General features: G+C 41.3%; 5 protein-coding genes across 5 annotated transcripts; 3 read left to right on the forward strand and 2 right to left on the reverse strand.

Annotated features, from left to right (window-relative positions):
• LOC104710634 lies at positions 2166–3437 on the forward strand. Its single transcript, XM_010427266.2, has one exon. The coding sequence runs from the start codon at positions 2474–2476 to the stop codon at positions 3236–3238; it is 765 nt and encodes a 254-aa protein (XP_010425568.1). The 5' UTR covers positions 2166–2473; the 3' UTR covers positions 3239–3437.
• LOC104715066 lies at positions 4999–7071 on the forward strand. The gene is made up of 5 exons (XM_010432519.1): positions 4999–5278; positions 5405–5485; positions 5618–5803; positions 5861–5944; positions 6089–7071. Exons 1-5 carry the CDS (start codon positions 4999–5001, stop codon positions 7069–7071), a joined length of 1614 nt encoding a protein of 537 aa, XP_010430821.1.
• Positions 7779–8470, forward strand: LOC104710635. The gene is made up of 2 exons (XM_010427267.2): positions 7779–8056; positions 8127–8470. Exons 1-2 carry the CDS (start codon positions 7865–7867, stop codon positions 8364–8366), a joined length of 432 nt encoding a protein of 143 aa, XP_010425569.1. The 5' UTR covers positions 7779–7864; the 3' UTR covers positions 8367–8470.
• Positions 8729–9260, reverse strand: LOC109126612. The gene is made up of 2 exons (XM_019230315.1): positions 8909–9260; positions 8729–8836 (listed from the first exon to the last, which is right to left on the reverse strand). Exons 1-2 carry the CDS (start codon positions 9224–9226, stop codon positions 8759–8761), a joined length of 396 nt encoding a protein of 131 aa, XP_019085860.1. The 5' UTR covers positions 9227–9260; the 3' UTR covers positions 8729–8758.
• LOC104715067 (uncharacterized protein At3g43530-like) lies at positions 9335–10694 on the reverse strand. Its single transcript, XM_019229879.1, has 3 exons — positions 10592–10694; positions 9615–10361; positions 9335–9526 (listed from the first exon to the last, which is right to left on the reverse strand). The coding sequence occupies exons 1-3, from the start codon at positions 10619–10621 to the stop codon at positions 9335–9337; spliced, it is 969 nt and encodes a 322-aa protein (XP_019085424.1). The 5' UTR covers positions 10622–10694.

Here is a 26275-nt window from a genome sequence, read left to right on the forward strand (position 1 = left end):
CTTGCTTTATTGATTAACCATAATGTGGTATTTATACATGAGGAATTCAATACATGATAATTTCAATGTGCTAATATATCGGAACCTAAACCTTATCACACTAGGACGATAAGTACAACACAAATATTTGACACTATCCGTAATAGGTATATTTTTTGGATATCCACAAAATATGGATTAAGAGCTATAAGGTGTAGGTGCTTGATTTGAAGAAATGTGTTATTCGCATGTGATGTTAATTCATTAGTATGCTATATATCAGACGCTGAATAATAAAGGCAATGCAAATAAATGTTTTGATGATCAGTTAATTAATTACTTAATGCATGCTCAAGCACGAGTTTGTTAATTGTGCATGAAGGCAATATAATTGGTTTATGAACCAAGTATTTGTTCTAACTTGTTAAATCATATCATGGTGTGAATCTAGTTTTCAATGATCAATTTGGTTATTATTTTTCATATATACTATGACAACTCACAAGTTCTAGAGATACTGTTTCCTCGGCTTTCTTAATGTGTGGTATGTTTAATAACATTTTGATTTTTATACAACTACGCAAAACAATATTTAAATCAAACATTATAGAATTGTATAACACTGAATCCGGATAATGTGACGATTTGGTCTTAATGGTGGAAGAAAATAAATGTAAAAAATTGTTGATTTGATTTTGATAGCGATTTGCAAGTCTCATTTACTTCGCTCACAAGACTTCGTCAAGAAATGTGATAACGACTTCTAGAAGTATTATTATACGTATATACAGATTGTACGTATATGTGCCCATGTGAGAAAAAAATTCTTATAACATTATCGTATTTATTGCTCTATCGATGATATATTATTGTGGTGGGTTAGAAAAATGAAATGATTCGAATTCGAACGTTCGTTTTCGAGAAGCTAAGATTACAATACATTATTATAACAAAAATGAAACAAAAATATTAGAATGAACGCATCAGCCATGATTCATGAGTTCGTTCTATTGCATTTGTCAGCAATTACGTATGCATTTTCCTTTTATATTTTTAGAGTGCTTGGACTACAATTCAACTTTGCATCACACACATACATCACACAAGAATATGAAGATTTCAACAAATTAATCATATAAAACATTGAAAATGTTAACTTAAAAATGGCTGTTGAACTAATTAGACGTGATCGATGATGTATGCATCTTAATATATTTGTCCTCTGTTTATTATGAAAACGAAATATCCATAAAACATTATGATTAATATATATATATTTCTATATATGTACAACGGTGACGGACGGTCTTTATGAAACTAATCTTTTAGCTAAAAAGTCTGCATCTTTTCTCTTTCAAAGAATTTTTGACACTAATTTTTTCTTTCCCTGCATATATGCACATGCTATAATTAAAAGTTAGCCCAATTTCCCACTTAACACTACAGTTTTATCTGAATGAAACACATCTAATTTTCTGCCAACTAATCAATGGTTTCTGCCATTTTACATAACTAAATTACCAAATGAATTCTGCCAATTATTTATTTTGTATTTTACATAATTTAGCCAATAATAAATGATAAGATAGTAATTAAATAAACATCAAATGAAACCTGAAATCATTAAATGAAATAGAACAAACATATCATTAAATAAAACAGAAAATAGACTGATTAGCATGTTTCGAGCACTCATTTACACATATGGGCATTCGGTTTACGGATCAATTTCAACACTAAATTTGTCGGATTTCTGTAATTTAGGTACACATGAAAATTTAATATTTGTTCAGCTTTGATGACCGTTTGGATAGGTATCGTTGAGTTTGAATTGGATTTGGTTTAGTGTTATGGGAAACCAAATTTTTTCCCAAATTTAATAAAATTTAGCTTTCGGTTCGGTTCGGTTCAGAAAAAAAAAAATTAACTCCATTCAAATTTTATAACTACTATTCATATAGCTCGGACTCAGATTTTTCAGTTTAGTTTGAGTTTGGTTGTATACACAATATTGCTTTTATGTAAAACTTTCGGTCATTATTTTTCAGTACTAATATGGGTCCAGATATTTTAATAAATTGTATGTAACCAACATTAGTTGGCTGAAATATATCATTGTCAAAACTGATTTGAAAATACATTAAAGAAACATAAAAAAAATCTCATATACACCAAAACTTATGGATCAAGTAGCGGGATTCGCTTCTAGAAACTCCACGTTATGCTTCTTCTTCCATCATCTCATCTCTTTAACACAACAAATGAGTCACAACATTAAAAAAAAAAAAAACACTTTCACTCAGTTATTTACTGAAATTGCCATTTCCATGTGCCCCAACTACTTCCTCCTATATATACGGCTAATTTACACAACTAGACAAAAAGGACCAAAAACTCCATTAAAGCAAAACTCCATCAAAAACCTCTCTCTCTCTCTCTCTCTCTCTTCTTTCTCACGCTCTTTTCATTTGTCAACTGTAACAATCCGATTCCAATGGAGCAATACGATGATTCTAGCGCTTACACGGCGTCGTTTTCACCTAGCTTCAGTACTTATTCCGGCGATCGACTAGCGGAGATCGCCGAACGAGTTTGTTACAGAGAGAAATCAGACGAAGAATTCGAGTTTTCGTTGGCGGCTGCGGCGGCGACGTCTTCTCCCGACGACGGTGGACTCGTTTTCCCTGTTTTTAACCAGAATCTAATCTCCGGCGAAACATTGCCAGAGGAGAAAGCCGTTATAATTCCGTTGAAGGATCTGTTCCTCCGTGAACGCAACGAGCAACCACCGCAGGAAGAAACGTATTCATCCTCCTCTGACGACGACGACGACGAGGATGAGGATGAGTTCGACGAGATTCCAAGCGAGATCTATTGTCCGTGGACACCGGCGAGATCCACGGCGGAGATGTCACCAAGCGGAGGATGCAGAAAAAGCAAATCTACAGGCTCTTCTTCTACATCGTCATGGTCAACGAAACGGTGGCGTTTGAGAGACCTTCTCAAGAGAAGTAAAAGCGATGGTAAACACTCGCTCAAATTCTTGAATCCAGTAGTAGACGAATCTACGAAGAAGACTTCGGAGAAGAAGAAGAAGGAGAAAGTAGTTACGGCGGTATCAGCACATGAGAAGTTTTATCTGAGGAATAAAGCGATGAAAGAAGAAGACAAGAGAAAATCATATTTGCCGTACAAGCAAGATCTTGTTGGACTTTTCTCTAACATTAATCGTTACGGCAAATCTTTCCCACCGTTCTGATGATCCAATATTACTTTGGATCTATCCGGACATAAATTAGTGTTTTTTTTTGTTTTTGTCTTTTACATATTCGTATCTAATAAATTAAAGGAAATATCTCATAGTTTATATATACAAAGATGTAGATGGGTAATTTTTTAATAAACACATCTTAAACTATGTTTTGATCATGTTCATTTATCATATGCTGTTGTATATATATATTTTTTTTTCCTTTATAATTTGGGTGGAGGTTTTGATGTAAATATATATAGTTGGAGATATTTTGTTGAATTAAGATTTGACAGGTTTAGTGTTCTTTAGTGTGCACTTGATGGTTGTTTACGAAAATAATGGATTTAGGACATGTAATGCAAAAGAAGACAAAATTTTGATTTTTATGGATGGACATCATTAGTTTATAAAGTGACAAGTATTTCATACTTTATTTTGTTTTGGTAAATGATATCTATCTACTTTACTGTGAATGTTAAATTCTTGTCAAAATAATTGTGTTATAGAGTAGGGTCGTGTGTAGATTAGAAACTATTCCCTTAGCTATGGAACTACATATTCTCCTAATTATTTTTGTTTCTTTTTCTTTTAACAGCTTTAATTGATTAATTAGATAGCTATCTTCATAGAGAGGATGTTTACAATGAAGGAAGGAGCATAAAAATAAGTTACAAAGCTTGTAAGAGGCATTAACGGTTCTTTTGCTAAGCGATCCGCAACCTTATTATTATGTTTTCTTGTCCACTAAAATTTTGAATTTGTGAATCTCTATTTTCATGAAATAATTTTCCGTACCCAATTGTACTTTGAAGTTGTGAGTTTTTTCCATTCACAAGTCCACCTTGGGTGAGTTTTTCCGTAACAAGACGTGGAAGTCCAGAAGAGTAAACGTCTCAGAAGTCCTTAAATTTTTTTGACAAATCTCCTATCTCCCTCTCTATTCTTCATACCCCCACCTTATTCAATAATACTCGATGAGACGATTTTACCCTTTTTGTTTTACTGAATTAGATTAATTTTTTTAAATAAAAAAAAACAAAAACTCTCAAACCCAGCTTCTTTCGACCCGAGAAACTCACCTGACCTCTCTCAACCCAGCCGCCGGCGATTCTTCCGTCGTTGGAGCTCCTACTGCTGTCGTTCTTCACCAAATCAAGTTGCATCAAGTTGTTCTTCAAAATGCAGGTGCGTTACTTCACTTTAGAGTTGCTTTTGGTTGAATTTGTTTTTGATTTGTAAATATAGAAATTCAATTGGATTTAGATCGAAGAAAGCTTAGCACATTGGGTGTTTTACAAAGGTTTATGGGTCGATTGAGCTATCTATTAGATAAGAAAGGGATTTGGCTTTCGATTTCAGTGAATTAACTCGATTAGAACTCGTGTACCATTCGATTCGATTTTGATAGGAGAGAGAAGGTGGTGAAACTGGTAATACTGATATTTTTAGTAAAACTAGTAAAACTAGTAGTAGTACTAATTATGATTTTTTTATATTGGTTGGTTTGGCAGGATACAATATGCGAGAACGTCAGCCTACATTTTAAATATGAAGGACGCATGTATAGTATAATGTTTAAGAGGAATATAACATTGTTGATGTTAAAAGCAAGGATACAGAGGAAGCTTGGGTTTGTTGAAAGTAACGTTCAGTTGCAGCTGAGCTACAAGCCACTACTGGTAGAAACATTGGAGCATTGTGAGCTTAATGATGATGAGGATGTTAATGTTTATCTAGACTCCGTTAATTATGAGAAGCGAAGATGTATGTTGTTTGTGAATGTCATCCCTTCTGAGCCTCAGCCTGAGCAAGTTCCCATAGTGCCCATAGTGCCCACAGTGCCCACAGTGCCCATAGGGGACCAAAGTTCTGTTGGTATGAACTTTGAAAACCAACATGCGAAGGATGGTGAAATCGGACCTAACGCCATTGTTGTCTACGTAGGCAAAGAAAAGGCTGTAGAGGGTGATTCTAATAAAGAGGGTGAAGCTGAATCACGTGATGAAGGTGATGAATATACTGAGCCACGCCCTGTTGTAGAACCGTGTAAGTATATTGAACCATGGGATGACGGTTTGGATCTGACTAAACTTCAAGAATTTCCAAACAAGAAGGCATTGCAAGATGTGGTGGATAGAGCTTCATTCGCTAACTGTTTTAGTTTTGAAATAGTAAAGTCGGACAAGGTGCGTTATGTGGTCAAATGTCCTAAAGAAGGATGTAACTGGGGTTTACGAGGTGGTAGGATTCGAGGTACAGATATTTTCTCGATTAGAAGGCACAACAAGATGCATACATGCTCTCGGGCTAGTCAAAGTTCAAGCAATAGTAAGAGGCAAGGCACTCCACAATTAGTTGCTTCTCTTTTACATGGTGATTATCCAGGGCAAATGGAAACTCCACCTCCGAAAATTATCATGGATCTTGTCAAGACAAAATTAGGTGTTGATATATCATATTCCACGGCGTTGAGAGGGAAAAATCAAGCTGTTACTGATTTGAAAGGTAGCCCAGAAGAAAGCTACAAGATGCTGCGATGTTATCTGCACATGTTAGAGAAGGTTAATCATGGTACAAGATCATATGTGCATTGCAATGAGAATAATAAATTCATGTACTTGTTCATAGCTTTGGGAGCTAGCATTGAAGGATTTAAAGTCATGAGGAAAGTTATAACTATGGATGCAACTTTTCTAAAGAACGGATATAAGGGTGTTCTTGTTTTTGCGTCGGCTCAAGATCCTAACCGTCACCATTATCCCTTGGCGTTTGGTGTTCTTGATGGTGAGAATGATGCAAGTTGGAATTGGTTTTTGGAGATGTTGAAAACCGTTGTTGGGGATTCTTCTGAAATAGTATTTATGACTGACAGAAATACAAGTCTCATAAAAGCTATAGCTAATGTGTATCCTCTGGCTCATCATGGTTTTTGTATATGGCATTTATCCCAAAATATGAAAGGTTATGCTCGTAACGTGAACAAAGACGTTGTTGCATGGAGATTCATGGAGTGTAGTAGGTTTTACACAGTGGCTGAGTTCAACATTGCTTACGCATCTTTTACGACAAGATATCCTTCTGCTGCCAAGTATCTTGAAGAATCTACCCAGAAAGAAAGATGGGCACGATGTGTTTTTCCAGGAGATAGATACAACCTAGACACAAGCAACTGTGTTGAATCGTTGAACAGTGTATTCAAAGATGCAAGGAGGTACTCCTTGATACCCATGCTTGATGCAATACTTAAAAAATTCTCTGAATGGTTTAATGAACATCGAAAAGATGCTGTGTCTGGATCAGTCGCAAATAAATTGGTGCCTTTAGTGGAGAACTACTTACATGATTTATGGGCAACTGCTGAGAAACTAAAGGTGATAGAGCTAAATGGTTTCGAGCTTGAATACAATGTCATTGACAGTGACGGAAAGCCTTATTTGGTGAAGTTGCGATTGAGAAGTTGCAGTTGTAGGTTTTTCGATATACAAAAGTATCCTTGTGTGCATGCATTGGCGTCTTTCATTACATACCAAAAATATGGAGGTAAGGATTTCGAGTTACATGAGTTGTGTTCTAAGTATTATTGGACGGAGCTGTGGGCAATTGCATATTGCAGGACAATTTATTTAGTACCTGATAAGTCTCGATGGGATGTCCTAGATGACGTCCAAGATATGGAGATCATACCTCCGAATCGGAAAATAAGAGGGGGAAGAAAGAAAACAAAAAGGTATGCATCTGCTGGGGAAAAACGACCAAAAACTCGACCTAGGACGCAGAATAAAAGGCGCCGGAGACAAGGACTCCAATGGTTGTTATTTGGAGATAATGTTCATGTTTGATTCACCTCTTCATGTATCAATTGTGTTTGGTTTGATACTTAATGTAAAACTTGGTTTGAAACTTAATTTGAAGTCTATTAATATTTTCTTCTTTCAAAATATGTGTATATGAGAGAGTAGAACTGGCAGAACTGGCAGAACTAAGATAAAACTGGTAAAAATAATAAAATTGGTACTACCTAAAATCAATACATATTGTATAATACATATTGTATAGTATAAATGTTCTACATAGGTTTCTACTATAAATGAATAATTTTCGAAAATATACCAATTTTAATTTATTTATTGAAGAATCTCAACAAGTGTTTCCTTACACTTTTAATGTCACTTTGTAAATAATTACCAAGTAAGCATGAAAAAAGTTATAGAATTATAAGTTTTAACTTATGAAGTTGCAAAAAGCTTGTAATTGTATGTTAGTTAAGTTTAATCAACTGTAAAACTAAAAAAAGTAATGCTAAGGTTTAGTAAAACTAATTAAACTGAGAAACCTCTAAAGTACAACTATTTGCAAGTTTAGTGCAACCGCATTACTCGGTAAAACTGTGTGTGAACACACAGTGTGAACGCACACATCTTTTACACGTGGCCAGAATTGCGTTTTTTCTTTCTTTTTTGACGATAGCATTGCGTTTTTCTTTCTTTCTTTCTTATTTTATCTTCACTCCAGCTCATTCTCCATTCTCAGCCATTCATTCATTTTCTTCTTCGAAACCTAAAGTACACCGAGTCCTCCTTCTCTCATCTTCAAAGTCGAAGATCCTAGATCTATTTCTCTCCTTCTCAAACTATGGAACAATTTGAGGCCGACCCATACTATGCTGATCAGAAGAAGGCGAGGAAGTTACAAGCATGGCGAGAAGCCATAGCCGATGGTGATTTTGGCATGCCTCGAATTTGCCCATGTGGCAAACGAATCGTCAATGAGATCTCTCCAACAGAAACAGAGAAAAAGAGATGGTTTACTTGCGTTAAGTATAAGGTAAATTAAATTGAATCAAATACAATTGAGATACCTGATTTTGTTAACTGTTCGTTGATATAATTTGCAGGATGATGGATTGCACAGGCGGAAAAATTGGGCTGATGCAATTGAAGAAGAAACCCAAACCTTAAGGAAAGATGTTGATAACCATTGGGAGAGATTGAAGGAATTTGAACCCCATCATACTAAGATCTATAATTTGCAGATGGAGCTTAAGGAGAAGAGTGACGAGATTGCCAAACTAAAGGAGGAGTTGGCGTTGCTTACCACTCGAGTCGATCTCCTGGATAGGTTGTGTTTCGATTGATATTATCTGAGTCGATCTCATTCTACGTTGGTTTAAAACTTGTTGAATCAGATTCTGTTTCTTATCTTTTCCTTGAATTCTCTTGTTGAATCAGTTTCTTATCTTTCATGTGACTTCTCTTGTTTAATCATGATGTTCTATGTGACTTCTAGGATTATGCCTCCTTCTTGAATTGAATCATGTTCTATATTTTTCTTATATGAATTCTCTAGTTTTTGTTTAGTTTTACGTAGTTTTACCAAAAATACGAACGAAAAATCCAAGAAAATAACGTAGTTTTACATAGTTTAACTAGTAATACCAGTACCAATCGCAAATCCAACAAAATAACGAAGTTTTACATAGTTTTACTAGTACTACGATGACAAATCAAAGAAAATAACATAGTTTTACTACTTCTTAGACCTTTTCCTCTTCGTCCCTCTCCCTCCTTCTTGCGAAGTACTCGGTTGCTCATCAGCTACAGGCGCCTGACATGAAACCAAATTTTGTTAACACCTTCTAGTATTATCAAGTATTACTATAGTATTACGAAGTATTACCTTTGGTTTCTCTTGCTCTTTCACATATACTTCCAACGGTTCGATCCTTTTTTCAAGCCCATCAATCTTCGCCGAAATGTTATCGAACTGGGTTTTCATATCCTGCTTCATGGTCCTTAGAAGATCCACCAACTCAATAGTATCTTCTCTCGGTTGTTCATTGGCGACTATTTCCTCATTCGCATCGTTTTGTCCTGAACGAGTAGCCACATCGGCTGTGTACATCTCCTCCAAAAGTACAGGTAGTCCTCTACGAAGGCGCCACATCCAATTGGCAACAACGACATCATGGGTATCCTCTTCCTCAGCTTCTTCCATGATTAAATCGAGAAGAGGAATTTCTTCATCATTATGAGGGATCACACTAGCAATTGCCTGTGTAAACGACCTACTTTAGATACATTACAAACCAATTTATTCAAATGATTAATAATGGCAATTGCTAGGATAACTAACCGTTGTTGTACCAAGTGTATCACCAATATTCTTTAGAGGAAAACCTTTCTGACCGGTCCTCTTAAATTTCCTCCTGCACATCCTAGGACAACTTGCATCCGCCTCAGGAATTTGGTCAACGTAAGTGTTCGCCAAAATTGGAACTGCCTCAAATAGTAAAAACTACACAACAAAAGAAAAAAAACTAAAATCAGCTTCACTTATAAGAAATATCAACAATGAGAAAACTTCAAATTTTAAACTAACTAACCTCCAATGGAATACAGAAACCTGGAACAGGCCATAACGCATTCTCTTTAACCACGACCCCATTAAAATGACTCATTGTATGGGAAATCTCTTCTAGCATGTTCTCGAATGATAATCTCCCCCAAGGAAAAGACACACAAAAACCTAGATCATTCACTGCGCTTACAACAAAATCATCGATACCCATTGCATCTCTCCCCGAGTCTTTTGTATAGCCTGCAATGATGCTTCCTAAAAAGTAGAGAACCGCCATCTTCAACCTATCACGAGTACGATCTGGTTGCATTACCAATAGGTGTCTCCTCACATCTTCAAGTGTAATCTTTTTTTTTCGTAAAAAATATTTCCTTCGAAACACGGTACCGCCGGCTTCCTTGTAATCAAGTGGATAGCACCGACAATCTAATCCAGACATCAAAGCATGTTCTCTCAGACCATACCGGATTGGAACACCATTCACAACAAACCATGCTTCCTTCTTTTTTTCGATTTTAGCCGTTCGAAGTAAGAGCATCCACATTCCCATAAGCTTGTGGTTTGGTTCCCTTGGCATGTGAAAAATGTGCTTGAATTGTGGATGATTCTCAAACCAATCCCTCTCAGAACTAGTTAGTGGATGCTCTAATTTATCCAGCGTTTTCAAAGTTTCAAAAATATGACACCTAGTCGATAGCTTGATTTTCTTGTTGTACTGGCTAGGCTCGAAGTGCATTCCTAAAGGTTTCATCGCTTCTGTTTCCTCCGATTCCTGCAACAATATCAGTTTTATATGAGTTATACCAATTATACAACAACTAGTTCTACCAGTTCTACTAGTTCTACACCACCTAGTTGTACCAGTTCTACTAGTTCTACACCCAATAGTTGCACAAGTTCTACTAGTTCTACACCAATAGTTGCACCAGTTCTACTTGATCAATTTCAAATTCCAATGAGTTTTCAAATTCCGAACGAATGACACAGACTTGTTGTACTTACACTTGCATCGTTGTCCTCCTCGTGCTCCATCTCACTTTCGCTTGTACTCCTTCTCGAGTTACCTGCCGAGTTCGAACTTCCCTCCTTATCTTCTTCTTCTTCTTCTTCTCCTTCATCGTCTTTTTCTTCCGATTCTTCTCCTTCATCGTTTTCTTCTTCCCCTTCATCGTCTTTTTCTTCCCCTTCTTCACAATCTTCTCCTTCATCGTCTTTTTCTTCCGATTCTTCTCCTTCATCGTTTTCTTCTTCCCCTTCATCGTCTTTTTCTTCCCCTTCTTCACCTTCTTCTCCTTCGTCGTTTTCTTCTTCCCCTTCATCGTCTTTTTCTACCCCTTCTTCACATTCTTCTCCTTCATCGTTTTCTTCTTCCACTTCATCTTTTTCTTCTTCCCCTTCATCGTTTCCTTCTTCCCCTTCATCGTTTCCTTCTTCTTCTCCATCGCTTGATTCCACAGAAGTAGATCTCTCGTTATCTCCTCCTTCTTCATCATCTTCTTCTCCATTACTTGATTCCGGAGTAGCGGATTTTGCTTTCTCTACTTCGTTCGCATTTTCTCTTCCGACCACCGGATTGGGTTCCTCCAAAACTCGACTTTCACTTTCTTCCGCCACCGTACTCAAAGCTCTCTCTCCTCCTACTGTCGCCGGACTCAAACCCGACACACCTACTTCCGGCGAATCGGATTTTGCTTTCGAACCACCATCTCCTTCTGAGATCTTCTTCTCTTTCAAACGCTCACTCCTCCTCCTCACAAGACCCCCCCTTGTTTTCACCATCTTCTTACTCTATTTTTGGTTGATTGAATGAAAACGAGAAAACCCTAGTTCTACAGTTTTACCCAAATCGATTCGAATTTCCCGAAGAAAGAGAAGAGTGACGAGAGAGAGAGCAGTTTTGTTTTTAAAAAAAAACCGATTCAGTTTTTTTTTGGGTTTTAGATCCGATTCAGTTTTTTGGTGGATACTACTCAGGTATTTTTTGTAAATATCTAATTTTTCTATGGACAAGAGTGTAAAACAACACATTCTCGATTTAAAAAAAAAATCAAAAATAAATGCCAAAAAAGAGAGGGACTTTTGAGATTGTCAGAAATGTTTTAGGGAGTTCTGAGACGAAAACTCAGTCCAGAATCTACTTCCTTCCCATCCCATAGGTGAAGTCTTTAGAAAAAAGTAAAAAAAAATAAATGAAGCCCTTCAAACCAAACACTCTTTAATCTGTATCTGATTAGCAGAGCCGTGCCTACGTTAGGCAATATGAAACCTTCGCCTCCGGTCCCATTTTAAGAAAAAATATTCAATATCTTATGAATTTGTTTACAATGTGAATTTACGACAAAATCATATTATAGAAAGTTGAAATGTTACAGGGCATTTGCGAATGTGATGTTTATTAATAAAATGAGTAAATGCTTTTATTATTTTTCTCTTTAATTTCTAAATTCTAAACGTAATGTTTTAATAAATTGAGTTTGTGATTTTTTTTTTCTTTTGAATTAGTATTGTTGTTAGAAATTAAAAAGAAATATTGAAATAAAAACAATTAGTTGATACAAGGTCGCTTGATTACTCAAATTAGGTCATAACTGATAACATTTTTGAGTTATATATGAGTTATGTCTCTAATTCAATGGTAGTTTTCCCAAAAAAAAAAAGAAGTTATAAAACATTGATTTTGAAAATTAGGTAAACAATCTTTTAAAACAAAAAAATATGTTTTAGAAATAAGATTTATTTTTGTTCTGATTATTTGTTCACTTGAGATGTCATTATTATTATAAGATTTTTTTTAGGATATGGCCTCCGGCCTTCTCATCTCTAGGCACGGCTCTGCTGATTAGTTCCATTAATATATATATATTTTTCCAGGAATAGACCCACTAAAAGAATGCTTAATGACATTGCTTTTTGGAAATGGACTCTCCAGTGAGCCATTCTGATCCACCATATTTGATCTTTGTCTCAGATAAAATCAGTAGTGACACCTTTGGCGAGAGTGTTTACATAGTAGAGGCGACTTTGCATGTTCCAACAGGCGATCCATATTGGCCAGGATCGATATTTGATCAAGGACACTCTCCTGAACGCGAAAGCGAACAAGAAGGTAACCTCCCAAAGCTTATAGCAGTTGTCGAAGGCTCGGAAGATCAGGGCTGCTGATACTGCCGGCTATAAGGAGGTGCAAAGTGTGCATTTGCACTGGGACCACTTTAAGTTATCACAAAAAGTAGTGTATTTTAAGATCCAAAAATAATTTTCAAAATTTTTTATATGTAATTAAGGCCCATTTTTCAAAAATTGAACAAGGACCCTAACAATTTTTGTTGGGATAAGCTTGAAAGAAGCTTGAGTTAAAAGTTAGTTCTAGTCCTACTATAATTGGGTTTATTAGAGAGATAAGGATCAAGTGTATTAGGCGATATCTAATATGTGTGATTCCTCGTAGGATTAGGATTAGCAAAGTCTTATATAAGTATGTGTTGAGATGTGACACAACTTATGAGGTGTTAAGAGATTGAGAGTTTGAGAGAGACCAAAGTTTTGAGTTATTTTCTTTGGTATTAATAAAGAGAGTTATTCTTTGTTAATTGTGTTCTTAAACTATCTCTTGATTCTATATTTGGTATCAGAGCGAGGATCCATTAAAACATGACAGAACTTACCGTAGCTACACCACGGCCTAAAGAAGTAGGAGGAGGATCTCCCTCGATTGTCTGTCCTATGTTAACATCGACCAACTACACCGTGTGGGCGATGAAGATGAGGATAGCGCTTCGAGTGCACAAGGTTTGGGATGCCATTGAACCAGAGACTGGTAAAATTGTTGATTCACTTGAGAACGATATAGCGATGGCCTTATTGTTTCAGTCGATACCAGAGAGCCTGACACTACAAGTTGGAGAACTGGATACAGCAAAAAAGGTATGGGAAGAAATACGCTCTAGACACGTCGGAGCTGAGAGAGTCCAAGAAGCAAGACTTCAAACTCTTATGGCAGAATTTGAACATCTAAAGATGAAAGATTCGGAGAGTATTGATGACTACTCGGGAAAACTAGCTACAATCTCTTCGAAGTCAGCTGCCTTAGGAGTCAATATAGAAGAATCGAAGATTGTTAAGAAGTTTCTTAACACCCTTCCGCGGAAAAAATTTATTCAGATAGTTGCGTCTTTAGAACAGGTCTTGGACTTGAATACCATCAGCTTTGAGGATATTGTTGGGCGTCTGAAAGCATATGAGGAGCGTATCGCTGAGAAAGAAGATAATCAAGAGGATCAAGGTAAACTGATGTTTACTAATAATGAATCACAAACAAGTCAACCTTATCGAGACTACAATGGTGAAACCGGAGGATATAGAGGAAGAGGTCGTGGAGGTAGATCGTTTTACAGAGGACGAGGAAGGGGTCGTTACGGTGGTAGAAACCCTTCACAGATCACATGTTTCCGCTGTGATCAAATCGGTCACTTTGCAGCACAGTGTCCAGATCGTTTACTCAAACTTCAAGAAGCAGAAGAAGTTAATAACAAAGATACAGAGGAGGCTGATGAGCTACTGTTACACGAAAAAGTCTACTTGAATGAGAAGGAATGCATACCAAGCAAGTTTAAGACAAGCGAAAGGGGAGACAACATATGGTATCTCGACAATGGTGCGAGCAATCATATGACTGGAGATAAACGATATTTCAACAAGCTCGATAGTTCTGTAACTGGCAAAGTACATTTTGGAGACGATTCTAGAGTTGATATCAAAGGAAAGGGGACTATAGCGTTTGTTGATCAGAACGGCAAGCCAAGAACAATGACTGATGTATACTACATTCCTGATCTTAAAAGTAATATCATCAGCCTTGGACAGGCTACTGAAGCAGGTTTCGACATACGACTAAGAGGAAACTACTTGACCATAAGAGATGATGATGGGAACCTACTTGTGAAAACAGAAAAGTCTAGAAATCGTTTGTACAAGGTTCAGATGGGGTTACAAGACAATACTTGTCTATGTTTTGCAGAGATAAGTGAGCCAACTAAGTGGCATGCGAGGCTTGGACATATCAATTATGCGACCTTGACGTCAATGCTTGGAAAAGAATTAGTTCTAGGAGCTCCAAAACTCTCCCATGTGAAAGAAATTTGCAGTTCGTGTCTGTTAGGTAAACAGACAAGGCGTGTTTTTCCCCAAGCAACCATGTTTCGTGCTAAGAAAAGACTTGAGCTTTTACACGGAGACTTGTGTGGACCTATCACACCGAGTACACCTGCAGGGAATAGATACGTATTTGTGATCATAGATGATTTCTCTCGTTATATGTGGACAATGCTATTAAAGGAGAAAGGAGAAGCTTTTAGCAAGTTTCAGAAGTTTAAAACTATGGCGGAGAAGGAAGTTTCTGAGAAAATACAGACTTTTAGAACAGATAGAGGTGGAGAGTTTGTATCTAATGAGTTCAACAACTTCTGTGAACATGCAGGCATAAGAAGACACTTGACCGCACCATACACCCCACAGCAGAATGGAGTAGTAGAAAGACGCAACATGACACTGATGGAAATGACTAGAAGCATTCTAAAGCATATGAATATGCCTAACTATCTCTGGGGAGAGGCTCTAAGGCATTCAACCTATATATTGAACAGAGTGGTAACTCGATCTTTGAAGGATATGACTCCTTATGAGCTGTTTCGTGAAAAAAGGCCTACAGTTGAGCACATTAGAATCTTCGGTTGTGTTTGTTATGCTAAGGTGGAGTCACCAAACCTTAAGAAACTAGATGATAGAACGAGGGTGCTTGTTCATCTAGGAACTGAACCTGGTTCTAAAGCTTATCGTTTGTTAGAACCACAGTCGAGACGAATCATAGTGAGCCGTGATGTTGTGTTCGATGAAGCTAAAGGTTGGGACTGGTCTGCAAGTAATTCGGTGACGGATGGTAGCAATGATTTTTCTATCAGTTTCAGTGACTTTGGAAATCATGGTCTTTTAGATGATGAAGATCGAGCTCCGCAAACATCACGACAGGGTGATAATAGCGATGAAGGTTTAAATGATGCAGAGAGCAAGGACAATCTAGAAGATGGAGATAATGCTACAGGGGAAACAGACCAGAAACCGAGAATAACTGCAGTGTCTACAACTTTGTCTACTGATACGACAGAAACAGAGCTATGAAGATCAACGAGAATAAATACTAAACCAAAGTACTTAAATGATTACATTCTCCTTGCAGAAGAAGAAGGTGAATTTTTGCTTCTCTGTCTTAATAATGAACCTCGATGTTTTGATGAAGCAAAATTGTCCAAAGACTGGATACGGGCGTGTGAAGAAGAAGTGTTTTCGATTGAGAAGCTTAAGACTTGGGAGCTTGTTGATTTACCTATAGGAGCTAAACCGATTGGCCTGAAGTGGGTGTTTAAGTTGAAGAGGAATTCGGATGGGAGTATAAACAAATATAAAGCTCGATTAGTCGCAAAAGGGTATGTACAGAAGTATGGAATTGACTTTGAAGAGGTCTTTGCTCCGGTTGCCAGGATTGAAACTATAAGATTGTTGATTGATCTCGCGGCCTCACACGGATGGGAGATTCATCATCTTGATGTTAAAACAGCTTTTCTTCATGGAGAGCTTAAGGAGACTGTTTATGTTTATCAACCAGAAGGTTTTGAGATCAGGGGAAAAGAAGGGAAAGTTTACAAACTTCATAAAGCCTTGTATGGTTTAAAACAGGCACCAAGAGCTTGGAACAACAAGCTCAATCATATTTTGCAGGAACTCAAGTTTGTAAAATGCTCTAAAGAACCTTATGTCTATCGTAAGTACATCGGGAGTGATTTGCTGATCATAGGTGTGTATGTTGATGATTTGTTCATTACAGGGTCTAGTTTGGCTGTGATTAACAAATTTAAGGAGGAGATGAGTTCTAAATTTGAGATGAGTGACCTTGGAAAACTAACATACTATCTTGGGATGCAAGTGAATCAGCATCATGATGGAATCACTTTAAGCCAAGCGAGATATGCAAACAAGATTCTGGAGGAGACAGGAATGTCAAAGTGTAACTCTGTTCTAATACCAATGGAGACTGAGTTACAAATGTCAAAAGCTTTGGAGGAGAAAGAGATCAATGCAACAACATACCGCAAGAATGTAGGATGTCTACGGTATCTTCTACACACACGGCCAGACTTGTCGTATTGTGTAGGGATACTCAGTCGGTATATGCAGAGTCCAAGGGTGTCGCATGGTGCTGCAATGAAACAATGTCTTCGGTATCTGAGAGGAACTACAAGTCTTGGACTATCCTATGGAAGAAAGAAGATGCCACGGCTGGTCGGTTACTGTGACAGTAGCCATAACGTTGATAAAGACGATGGTCGAAGCACATCAGGGCACATTTTCTATCTTGGAGATAGCCCTATCACGTGGTGCTCTATGAAGCAGGATGTAGTAACTCTTTCCTCTTGTGAGGCAGAATTCATGGCTGGAACAGAGGCGGCGAAACAAGCTGTGTGGTTGCAGGATTTAATGGCAGAGATCACTGGAGCAGAGGAAGAAAAGGTTGTTATTAGGATTGACAACCAGTCAGCAATTGCTCTCACAAAGAATCCGGTTTTTCACGGAAAGAGTAAGCACATACATAGACGTTATCATTTCATACGTGAACGAGTTGAGAGTGGACAGATCAAGGTCGAGCATATACCAGGAACAGAGCAGAGAGCGGATATACTTACCAAAGCCCTAGACAAAAACAAGTTCAGAATGATGAGAGATCTCTTGGGAGTACAAGACTTGACAAAGCAGAGTTTCAAGCTTAAGGAGGAGACTGTTGGGATAAGCTTGAAAGAAGCTTGAGTTAGAAGTTAGTTCTAGTCCTACTATAATTGGGTTTATTAGAGAGATAAGGATCAAGTGTATTAGGAGATATCTAATATGTGTGATTCCTAGTAGGATTAGGATTAGCAAAGTCTTATATAAGTATGTGTTGAGATGTGACACAACTTATGAGGTGTTAAGAGATTGAGAGTTTGAGAGAGACCAAAGTTTTGAGTTATTTTCTTTGGTATTAATAAAGAGAGTTATTCTTTGTTAATTGTGTTCTTAAACTATCTCTTGATTCTATAATTTTGGCGATTTTTACACCGGCCCTTAGCTAGCTTCTGTTTGTATCGGTGGATATGCCAGTTTTGCTTACGGGTATGCCTCACCGAGATGAGACGGTTGCAGCTCATTCTATATCAGTTTTTTTCCATTTTCTACTTCTTACTTTTATTACTTCTCTTAAAATATAAATTGATCTACTTTGTGAATTGTTAGGGGTAGATCCAACCCCAACAAAAGGGCCCGGCCCAGAAAAAAGCCCATAAATATCCCTATCGAGAGAGAAGGGTATTATGGTATTTTTCCTAGATGAACCGACACGATTCCCTATAAATACGGGCGTACGGCCTTTAGAAAAGGGGATCGGAGAAAAGCAGGAGAATTGGTACAGCAAGTACAAGAGCTTAGCTCGTCCAAGCAAAAGTCAAAGGTTCTAAGCTCATAGCTCGGAGAATCGACGAGATATCAGCTCGTCTACTATCCTTGTCTACTTTTGTAACCCGTTTAAGTCGCGTTGTAGCCCGTCTTTTGTGTTTCGACATCAATATAATAGAAGAGAACTTCGACCCTCTTTGACCGAACTAAACATACTAATTGTGACCAAAAGGGACATCAACAATTTGGCGCGCCAGGTAGGGGGAGCCAAGTCAAAGTTTTCTAAAAAATTGAAGAACGGACCTACACCGACTGGACGAGATGACAATAATTGACAAGGAAAGAAGCAAGGAAGCAAGCTCGTCGGGGGGAACGATCACCCCGGCAACGGATCAAGCGGAGCAGACAGTCCTTCCCACGCCGGACGCTCCAAGAAAGACCGTGACAGTAGAAAGTCCGGAGACCTTCGTCATAGCTACAAATTTGACGACCCCTGCGACCGCAGAGGCACCACAGGCGCCGACACAACTTTCTTTGCTCAACAACCAGCCCGTCTCTAGTATAGACGAGCTGTTCCGAGGGATCTTAACACGCCTTGACCAGCAGGAAGAGCGAACAAACAACCGTTTGGATGCACTCACTGCGGCACAGTTTAACTCGCAAGATGAAATCAACCATCTCAACAACGCTCGGCTCAACCCAGTGAACTTCACCTCGGTAAGAACAACGCCAGGGTCGTATGTTCAAACCAGCGGGTTAGGACGTAATCCTGCCCAGCACCCTATCGAGCAGAATAACGACGTAACCGATCTAACGAAGGACGCCGAGCTAAAAGAAATCAAAGAGCAAATGAAAGAAATGGCCGCAATGATTCAAAAAGCAACGGATAAGGCACCCCAAGTCGGACTTATGCTCGAAGCAACACAGCGAACTCCGTTCTCTCGAAGACTCGCTACGACGACGGTCAGACGGGCAGTCAAGCCACGGTTGGGTCACTATGACGGAACAGTCGACCCGCGAGATTTCTTACTCACCTTTGGCGTAGCCCTCGGCCCTTTACAGTTCAGCCCGGCGGAATACGACGCTGGAGCTTGTCAAGTTTTCGCCGAGCATCTAACAGGAACCGCATTGAGCTGGTTCTCGAGACTCCCACCCGGATCAATCGATAGTATCAGGGAGTTGATAACCGAATTTTTGAAGCAGTTTTCTGTTTTGTTCGAGGATAAGAATTCCCATGCCGACTTATACGCCTTAACTCAGCACAAGGGAGAATCGCTTCGGTCCTTTATAGGGAGATTCAAGGAAGTTTACGTCAACATTTCGATTCCGGACGCTGCCGCAATTGTCGCACTTCGAAATGCGCTCTGGTGTGAATCTCGGTTCAAGGAAGAGCTGTCTTTAACACACATCGAGACCGTAGCCGAGGCATTACTCCGAGCTGAAAAACACATTGGGCTCGAGGAAGAGAAAGCTATCAATACTAAGAAGCATTCTCTAGAGGCAAGTGCGATGCCCAAACAGCCAGTAGCCGCAGCTCCAAAAGTTGACTACGTCGAGCCTCGACAACATTTCGTCAAAAACCAAGATCGAACTCGCCGAACTTTTGCGATCGGCGAAAACAAGTATATACGGAAAGAGGGAGGTGAAAATAGTGCAACCCCGTACTGCGATTACCATCAGAGTACAACCCACGCAACTGACGAGTGTCATTACCTCCAGAAGGTCTTGATGGAGCGATACAAGAAAGGAGCAATAGTCGTCGAGCCCGACAGAAGCAAGACAACCCGACCGGGACGAAGCGACGCCAAGCGCGCCGAATATATCGCTCGAAAATTCATCAAGGATTCAAAGGTACTAGCCGACCAAAGCGAAGACGAGATGGAAATTCAGAACCTACTCACCGAACGGCGCGAAGACAGCGGTAATGAAAAACGACCGCATACAGACCACAAGCCCGACCAACGTCCTCCGACGATACGACGAATCAACATGATAATGGGCGGGCTAGCCGGATGCAACGATTTGGTCAGAGCGATCAGAGATTATACTAAGAAGGCTGAAATGATGAAATCTTGGCCGTCAAGGTTCGAGGCTGAAGGCATGCCAATCACTTTCGACGGAAAAGATCTAGAAGGCTTGGATTTACCACATAACGATCCATTGGTCGTCGAACTCTTGATCGGCGAAAGTGAGGTGACGAGAATATTGATCGACACTGGAAGCTCAGTCAACGTCATCTTCAGAGACGTGTTGGCCAAAATGGAAGTCGGCGAACGGGACATTATGCCAGAATGTCACTCTTTAACGGGCTTCGACGGGGATCATCTTATGTCCGTCGGCACCATCACCTTACCAATCTTCGTTGGGGGGATAGCCAGATACTTCCGGTTCGCAGTTATCGACAAGCCAACGATCTACAACGTCATCCTTGGAACCCCATGGCTCCACAAGATGAAAGCCGTCCCATCAACATATCATCAGTGCGTTAAGTTCCCAACTTTGAAAGGAATATACACACTGCGTGGCAATCAGCAAACCGCACGGGCCTGTTTCCTGATCGAGCATAAGCTTCGCACCGGAAAGAAATTATAGCAATCAAAGCAGCGGGTAGCACGTCACCGACAGACGGAAAGCCGACTGCCGTCCAACAGGGCGTTGCCGCGGTCGAAGAGGTGAGCCTAGACGAGAACGACAAGAAACGATGCGTCAATATCGGCACAGAGATAACATCCGCCATGAGGAACAAGTTGATACTTTTCCTCAAAACCAACATCTCAACGTTCCCATGGAGCGTGGCTGACATGAAAGGAATCGACTCAAGTGTCACGACCCATGAGCTCAATGCGGACCCAACGCATAAGCCGGTCAAACAGAAACGGCGCAAGTTAGGCTCTGAAAGATCGCAAGCAGTGAACGACGAAGTTGACAAACTCCTCGGCGCCGGGTCAATCATGGAAGTAAAATATCCAGAGTGGCTAGCTAATCCGGTGGTCGTCAAAAAAAAGAATGGAAAGTGGCGAATTTGCGTCGATTTTACCGACCTTAATAAGGCTTGCCCAAAGGATAGTTTCCCATTGCCAAGAATCGATCAGCTCGTCCAAGCGACTCCAGGCAACAAGCTGTTAACCTTTATGGACGCCTTCTCCGGTTACAACCAGATTCTAATGCACAAGGACGACCAGGAAAAAACTTCATTTATCACAGATAGAGGGACGTACTGCTACAAGGTCATGCCTTTCGGCCTGAAAAATGCGGGAGCGTCGTATCAACGGTTAGTCAATAAGATGTTTGCCGAGCAACTCGGCCGGACTATGGAGGTCTACATCGACGATATGCTCGTCAAGTCACAGCACGCAAAGGATCATATCACTCATCTGCGACAATGCTTCGATACCCTCAACAAGTATGGGATGAAGCTTAACCCGGCCAAATGCACATTTGCAGTCAAATCCGGCGAATTCCTTGGGTACCTGGTAATTAGACGAGGCATCGAGGCGAACCCGAAGAAAATTAAGGCGATCATCGATCTACCACAACCAAAGAACGCCAGAGAAGTACAACGATTAACTGGACGGATCGCTGCTCTAAACCATTTTATATCCAGATCAACCGACAAGTGTCTACCATTTTACCAGCTTCTCAAAACAAAGGGCAAGTTCGAGTGGACCGAGGCCTGTCACAGTGCGTTCAACGAGCTAAAGAACTACTTATCGACCCCACCGATCTTAGCAAAACCGGAGCTCGGCGAAATCTTGTTTCTTTATATCGCGGTCTCAGAGTCGGCCGTCAGCGGTGTACTCGTTAAAGACGATCGAGGAGAGCAACGACCCATCTTTTATATAAGCAAATCACTCGACGACGCGGAAACTCGTTACCCGACAGTCGAGAAGGTCGCGTTGGCAGTCGTCACGTCCGCAAGAAAGCTCCGACCGTATTTCCAGTCGCACACTGTCGCTGTCCTGTCCAACCAACCTTTACGATCCATACTGCACAGCCCGAATCAATCGGGCCGACTAACCAAATGGGCAATTGAACTTAGCGAGTACGACATCGAGTATCGAACTCGTCCAGCTGCAAAGTCCCAAGTACTCGCTGACTTTCTGATTGAACTACCGTTTGGGGAAGCCGAACCAACACCCACTGACCCGTCAGATGACCGGTGGACCCTACATGTGGACGGGGCATCCTCTCATCTTGGGTCAGGGATAGGAATTCGACTAACTTCGCCGACCGGAGAAATTTTGGAGCAATCCTTTCGTCTCCGATTCCAAGCAACCAATAACGTCGCCGAGTACGAAGCACTCATCGCCGGTCTAAAGCTCGCCAACGGAATGCAGATCAAGCGGATAAGAGCTTTCTGCGACTCTCAGTTAGTCGCCAACCAGTTCAGTGGAGAGTATGATACCAAAAGTGAACCTATGGCCGCCTACCTCGATGTCGTTAGGATTTTGTCAAAACGCTTCGACGAATTTGAGCTCATCAAAATTCCCAGAGGAGACAATGCCCCGGCCGACGCTTTGGCAGCACTCGCTTCAACATCGGATCCCGACCTTCGGCGAATCATCCCGGTGGATAGCATAGATACGCCGAGCATAAGCGAAACATATCCCGAGACTTGCCTCGCACTCCACCAGCCCAATGAAATTAGGACGACTTATCGAACGATGAGGTCACGCCGAGGATGCGAACCTGCCTCAGACAGCGACGCGACAGATTGGCGAGTCGAAATCCGAGCATACTTAGCCGATGGCGACGTGCCAACAGACAAATGGGCTAAACGAAGATTAAAAGCCAAGGTCGCCCACTACACCTTAATGAAAGATTATTTGTTACGATGGATGGCGGCAGGAGCCCTTTTGCTCTGCATACACGGCGACGACACCGAGCGCGTCATGATGGAAATGCTTGAAGGGGCCGGAGGAAATCACTCAGGTGGCCGAGCCTTGGCACTGCGAATCAGGAAGCATGGCCATTACTGGCCAACGATGATATCTGACTGCGAAAAGTTCGTCGCCAAGTGTGAAAAATGCCAGCGACACGCCCCCATTATTCATCAGCCGACTGAACTCCTACGAACCGGAGTAGCTCTTTACCCTTTCATGCGCTGANCAAAATGGGCAATTGAACTTAGCGAGTACGACATCGAGTATCGAACTCGCCCAGCTGCAAAGTCCCAAGTACTCGCTAACTTTCTGATTGAACTACCGTTTGGAGAAGCCGAACCAACACCCACTGACCCGTCAAATGACCAGTGGACCCTACATGTGGACGGGGCATCCTCTCATCTTGGGTCAGGGATAGGAATTCGACTAACTTCGCCGACCGGAGAAATTTTGGAGCACTCATCGCCGGTCTAAAGCTCGCCAACGGAATGCAGATCAAGCGGATAAGAGCTTTCTGCGACTCTCAGCTAGTCGCCAACCAGTTCAGTGGAAAGTATGACACCAAAAGTGAACCTATGGCCGCCTACCTCGATGTCGTTAGGATTTTGTCAAAACGCTTCGACGAATTTGAGCTCATCAAAATTCCCAGAGGAGACAATGCCCCGGCCGACGCTTTGGCAGCACTCGCTTCAACATCGGATCCCGACCTTCGGCGAATCATCCCGGTGGATAGCATAGATACGCCGAGCATAAGCGAAACATATCCCGAGACTTGCCTCGCACTCCACCAGCCCAATGAAATTAGGACGACTTATCGAACGAAGAGGTCACGCCGAGGATGCGAACCTGCCTCAGACAGCGACGCGACAGATTGGCGAGTCGAAATCCGAGCATACTTAGCCGATGGCGACGTGCCAACAGACAAATGGGCTAAACGACGATTAAAAGCCAAGGCCGCCCACTACACCTTAATGAAGGATCATTTGTTATGATGGACGGCGGCAGGAGCCCTTTTGCTCTGCATACACGGCGACGACACCGAGCGCGTCATGATGGAAATGCATGAAGGGGCCGGAGGAAATCACTCAGGTGGCCGAGCCTTGGCACTGCGAATCAGGAAGCATGGCCATTATTGGCCAACGATGATATCTGACTGCGAAAAGTTCGTTGCCAAGTGTGAAAAATGCCAGCGACACGCCCCCATTATTCATCAGCCGACTGAACTCCTACGAACCGGAGTAGCTCTTTACCCTTTCATGCGCTGAGCGATGGACATCATTGGCCCGCTACCAACTTCTAGACAAAAGCGATATATACTCGTCCTTACCGATTATTTCACCAAGTGGGTCGAGGCCGAGTCTTACGCAAATATCAAAGTGAGGGACGACCAACTCTTTGTCTGGAAATATGTAATCTGTCGCCACGGTCTCCCGTACGAGATAGTCACGGACAACGGGTCGCAGTTTATTTCCCTGCAATTCAAAAATTTTTGTGCANAGCACTCATCGCCGGTCTAAAGCTCGCCAACGGAATGCAGATCAAGCGGATAAGAGCTTTCTGCGACTCTCAGCTAGTCGCCAACCAGTTCAGTGGAAAGTATGATACCAAAAGTGAACCTATGGCCGCCTACCTCGACGTCGTTAGGATTTTGTCAAAACGCTTCGACGAATTTGAGCTCATCAAAATTCCCAGAGGAGACAATGCCCCGGCCGACGCTTTGGCAGCACTCGCTTCAACATCGGATCCTGACCTTCGGCGAATCATCCCGGTGGATAGCATAGATACGCCGAGCATAAGCGAAACATATCCCGAGACTTGCCTCGCACTCCACCAGCCCAATGAAATTAGGACGACTTATCGAACGATGAGGTCACGCCGAGGATGCGAACCTGCCTCAGACAGCGACGCGACAGATTGGCGAGTCGAAATCCGAGCATACTTAGCCGATGGCGACGTGCCAACAGACAAATGGGCTAAACGACGATTAAAAGCCAAGGCCGCCCACTACACCTTAATGAAAGATCATTTGTTACGATGGACGGCGGCAGGAGCCCTTTTGCTCTGCATACACGGCGACGACACCGAGCGCGTCATGATGGAAATGCATGAAGGGGCCGGAGGAAATCACTCAGGTGGCCGAGCCTTGGCACTGCGAATCAGGAAGCATGGCCATTACTGGCCAACGATGATATCTGACTGCGAAAAGTTCGTCGCCAAGTGTGAAAAATGCCAGCGACACGCCCCCATTATTCATCAGCCGACTGAACTCCTACGAACCGGAGTAGCTCCTTACCCTTTCATGCGCTGGGCGATGGACATCATTGGCCCGCTACCAACTTCTAGACAAAAACGATATATACTCGTCCTTACCGATTATTTCACCAAGTGGGTCGAGGCCGAGTCTTACGCAAATATCAAAGCGAGGGACGTCCAACTCTTCGTCTGGAAATATGTAATCTGTCGCCACGGTCTCCCGTACGAGATAGTCACCGACAACGGGTCGCAGTTTATCTCCCTGCAATTCGAAAATTTTTGTGCACGATGGCGAATCAAACTAAGCAAGTCGACGCCGAGGTATCCGCAAGGAAACGGCCAAGCCGAAGCTACCAACAAGACTATACTCGATGGCCTAAAGAAAAGACTAGACGCCAAGAAGGGTGCCTGGGCCGATGAGCTTGACGGAGTACTTTGGTCCTACCGAACGACCCCAAGGACATCCACTAACCAAACCCCATTCTCTTTAGCCTACGGGATGGAAGCAATGGCACCCGCTGAGGTCGGCAGTTCCAGCCTCCGACGAACAATGCTCGTCCAAAACACCGCACTTAACAGTCAGATGCAAATGGATAGACTCGACGAGTTGGAAGAGGAACGAGACAAAGCACTCCTACGAATCCAAAACTACCAGCTCGCCGCAGCCAAGTACTACAACAAGAAAGTTCACAACCGGCATTTCGACGAAGGGGATCTCGTCCTTTGTAAAGTCTTTAAAAATACTGCCAAACCAGATGCCGGAAAAATGGGAGCCAATTGGGAGGGTCCATATCTAGTATCCAAGGTCGTCCATCCCGGCGTATACGAACTCTTAACAATGGGCGGCAAACCAGTGCCGAGATCTTGGAATTCGATGCATCTCAAGCGCTACTACTACTGAAAATCACCAAGCGAGCTCGGCTATATCCGGCTCGTCCTTTCTATAGTTTAAATAAACATGTAAATGTGAACTACGAACGGCTTGATCCTTCCTGATCGGAGGGTACGTAGGCAGTCCCATTCTACGGGACACAGCCGCCAATAATATAAAATTTCTTTTTCAAAAGAATGAATC

This window comes from Camelina sativa, chromosome 9 (assembly GCF_000633955.1).
Source record: "Camelina sativa cultivar DH55 chromosome 9, Cs, whole genome shotgun sequence".
NCBI classification, from domain to species: domain Eukaryota; kingdom Viridiplantae; phylum Streptophyta; class Magnoliopsida; order Brassicales; family Brassicaceae; genus Camelina; species Camelina sativa.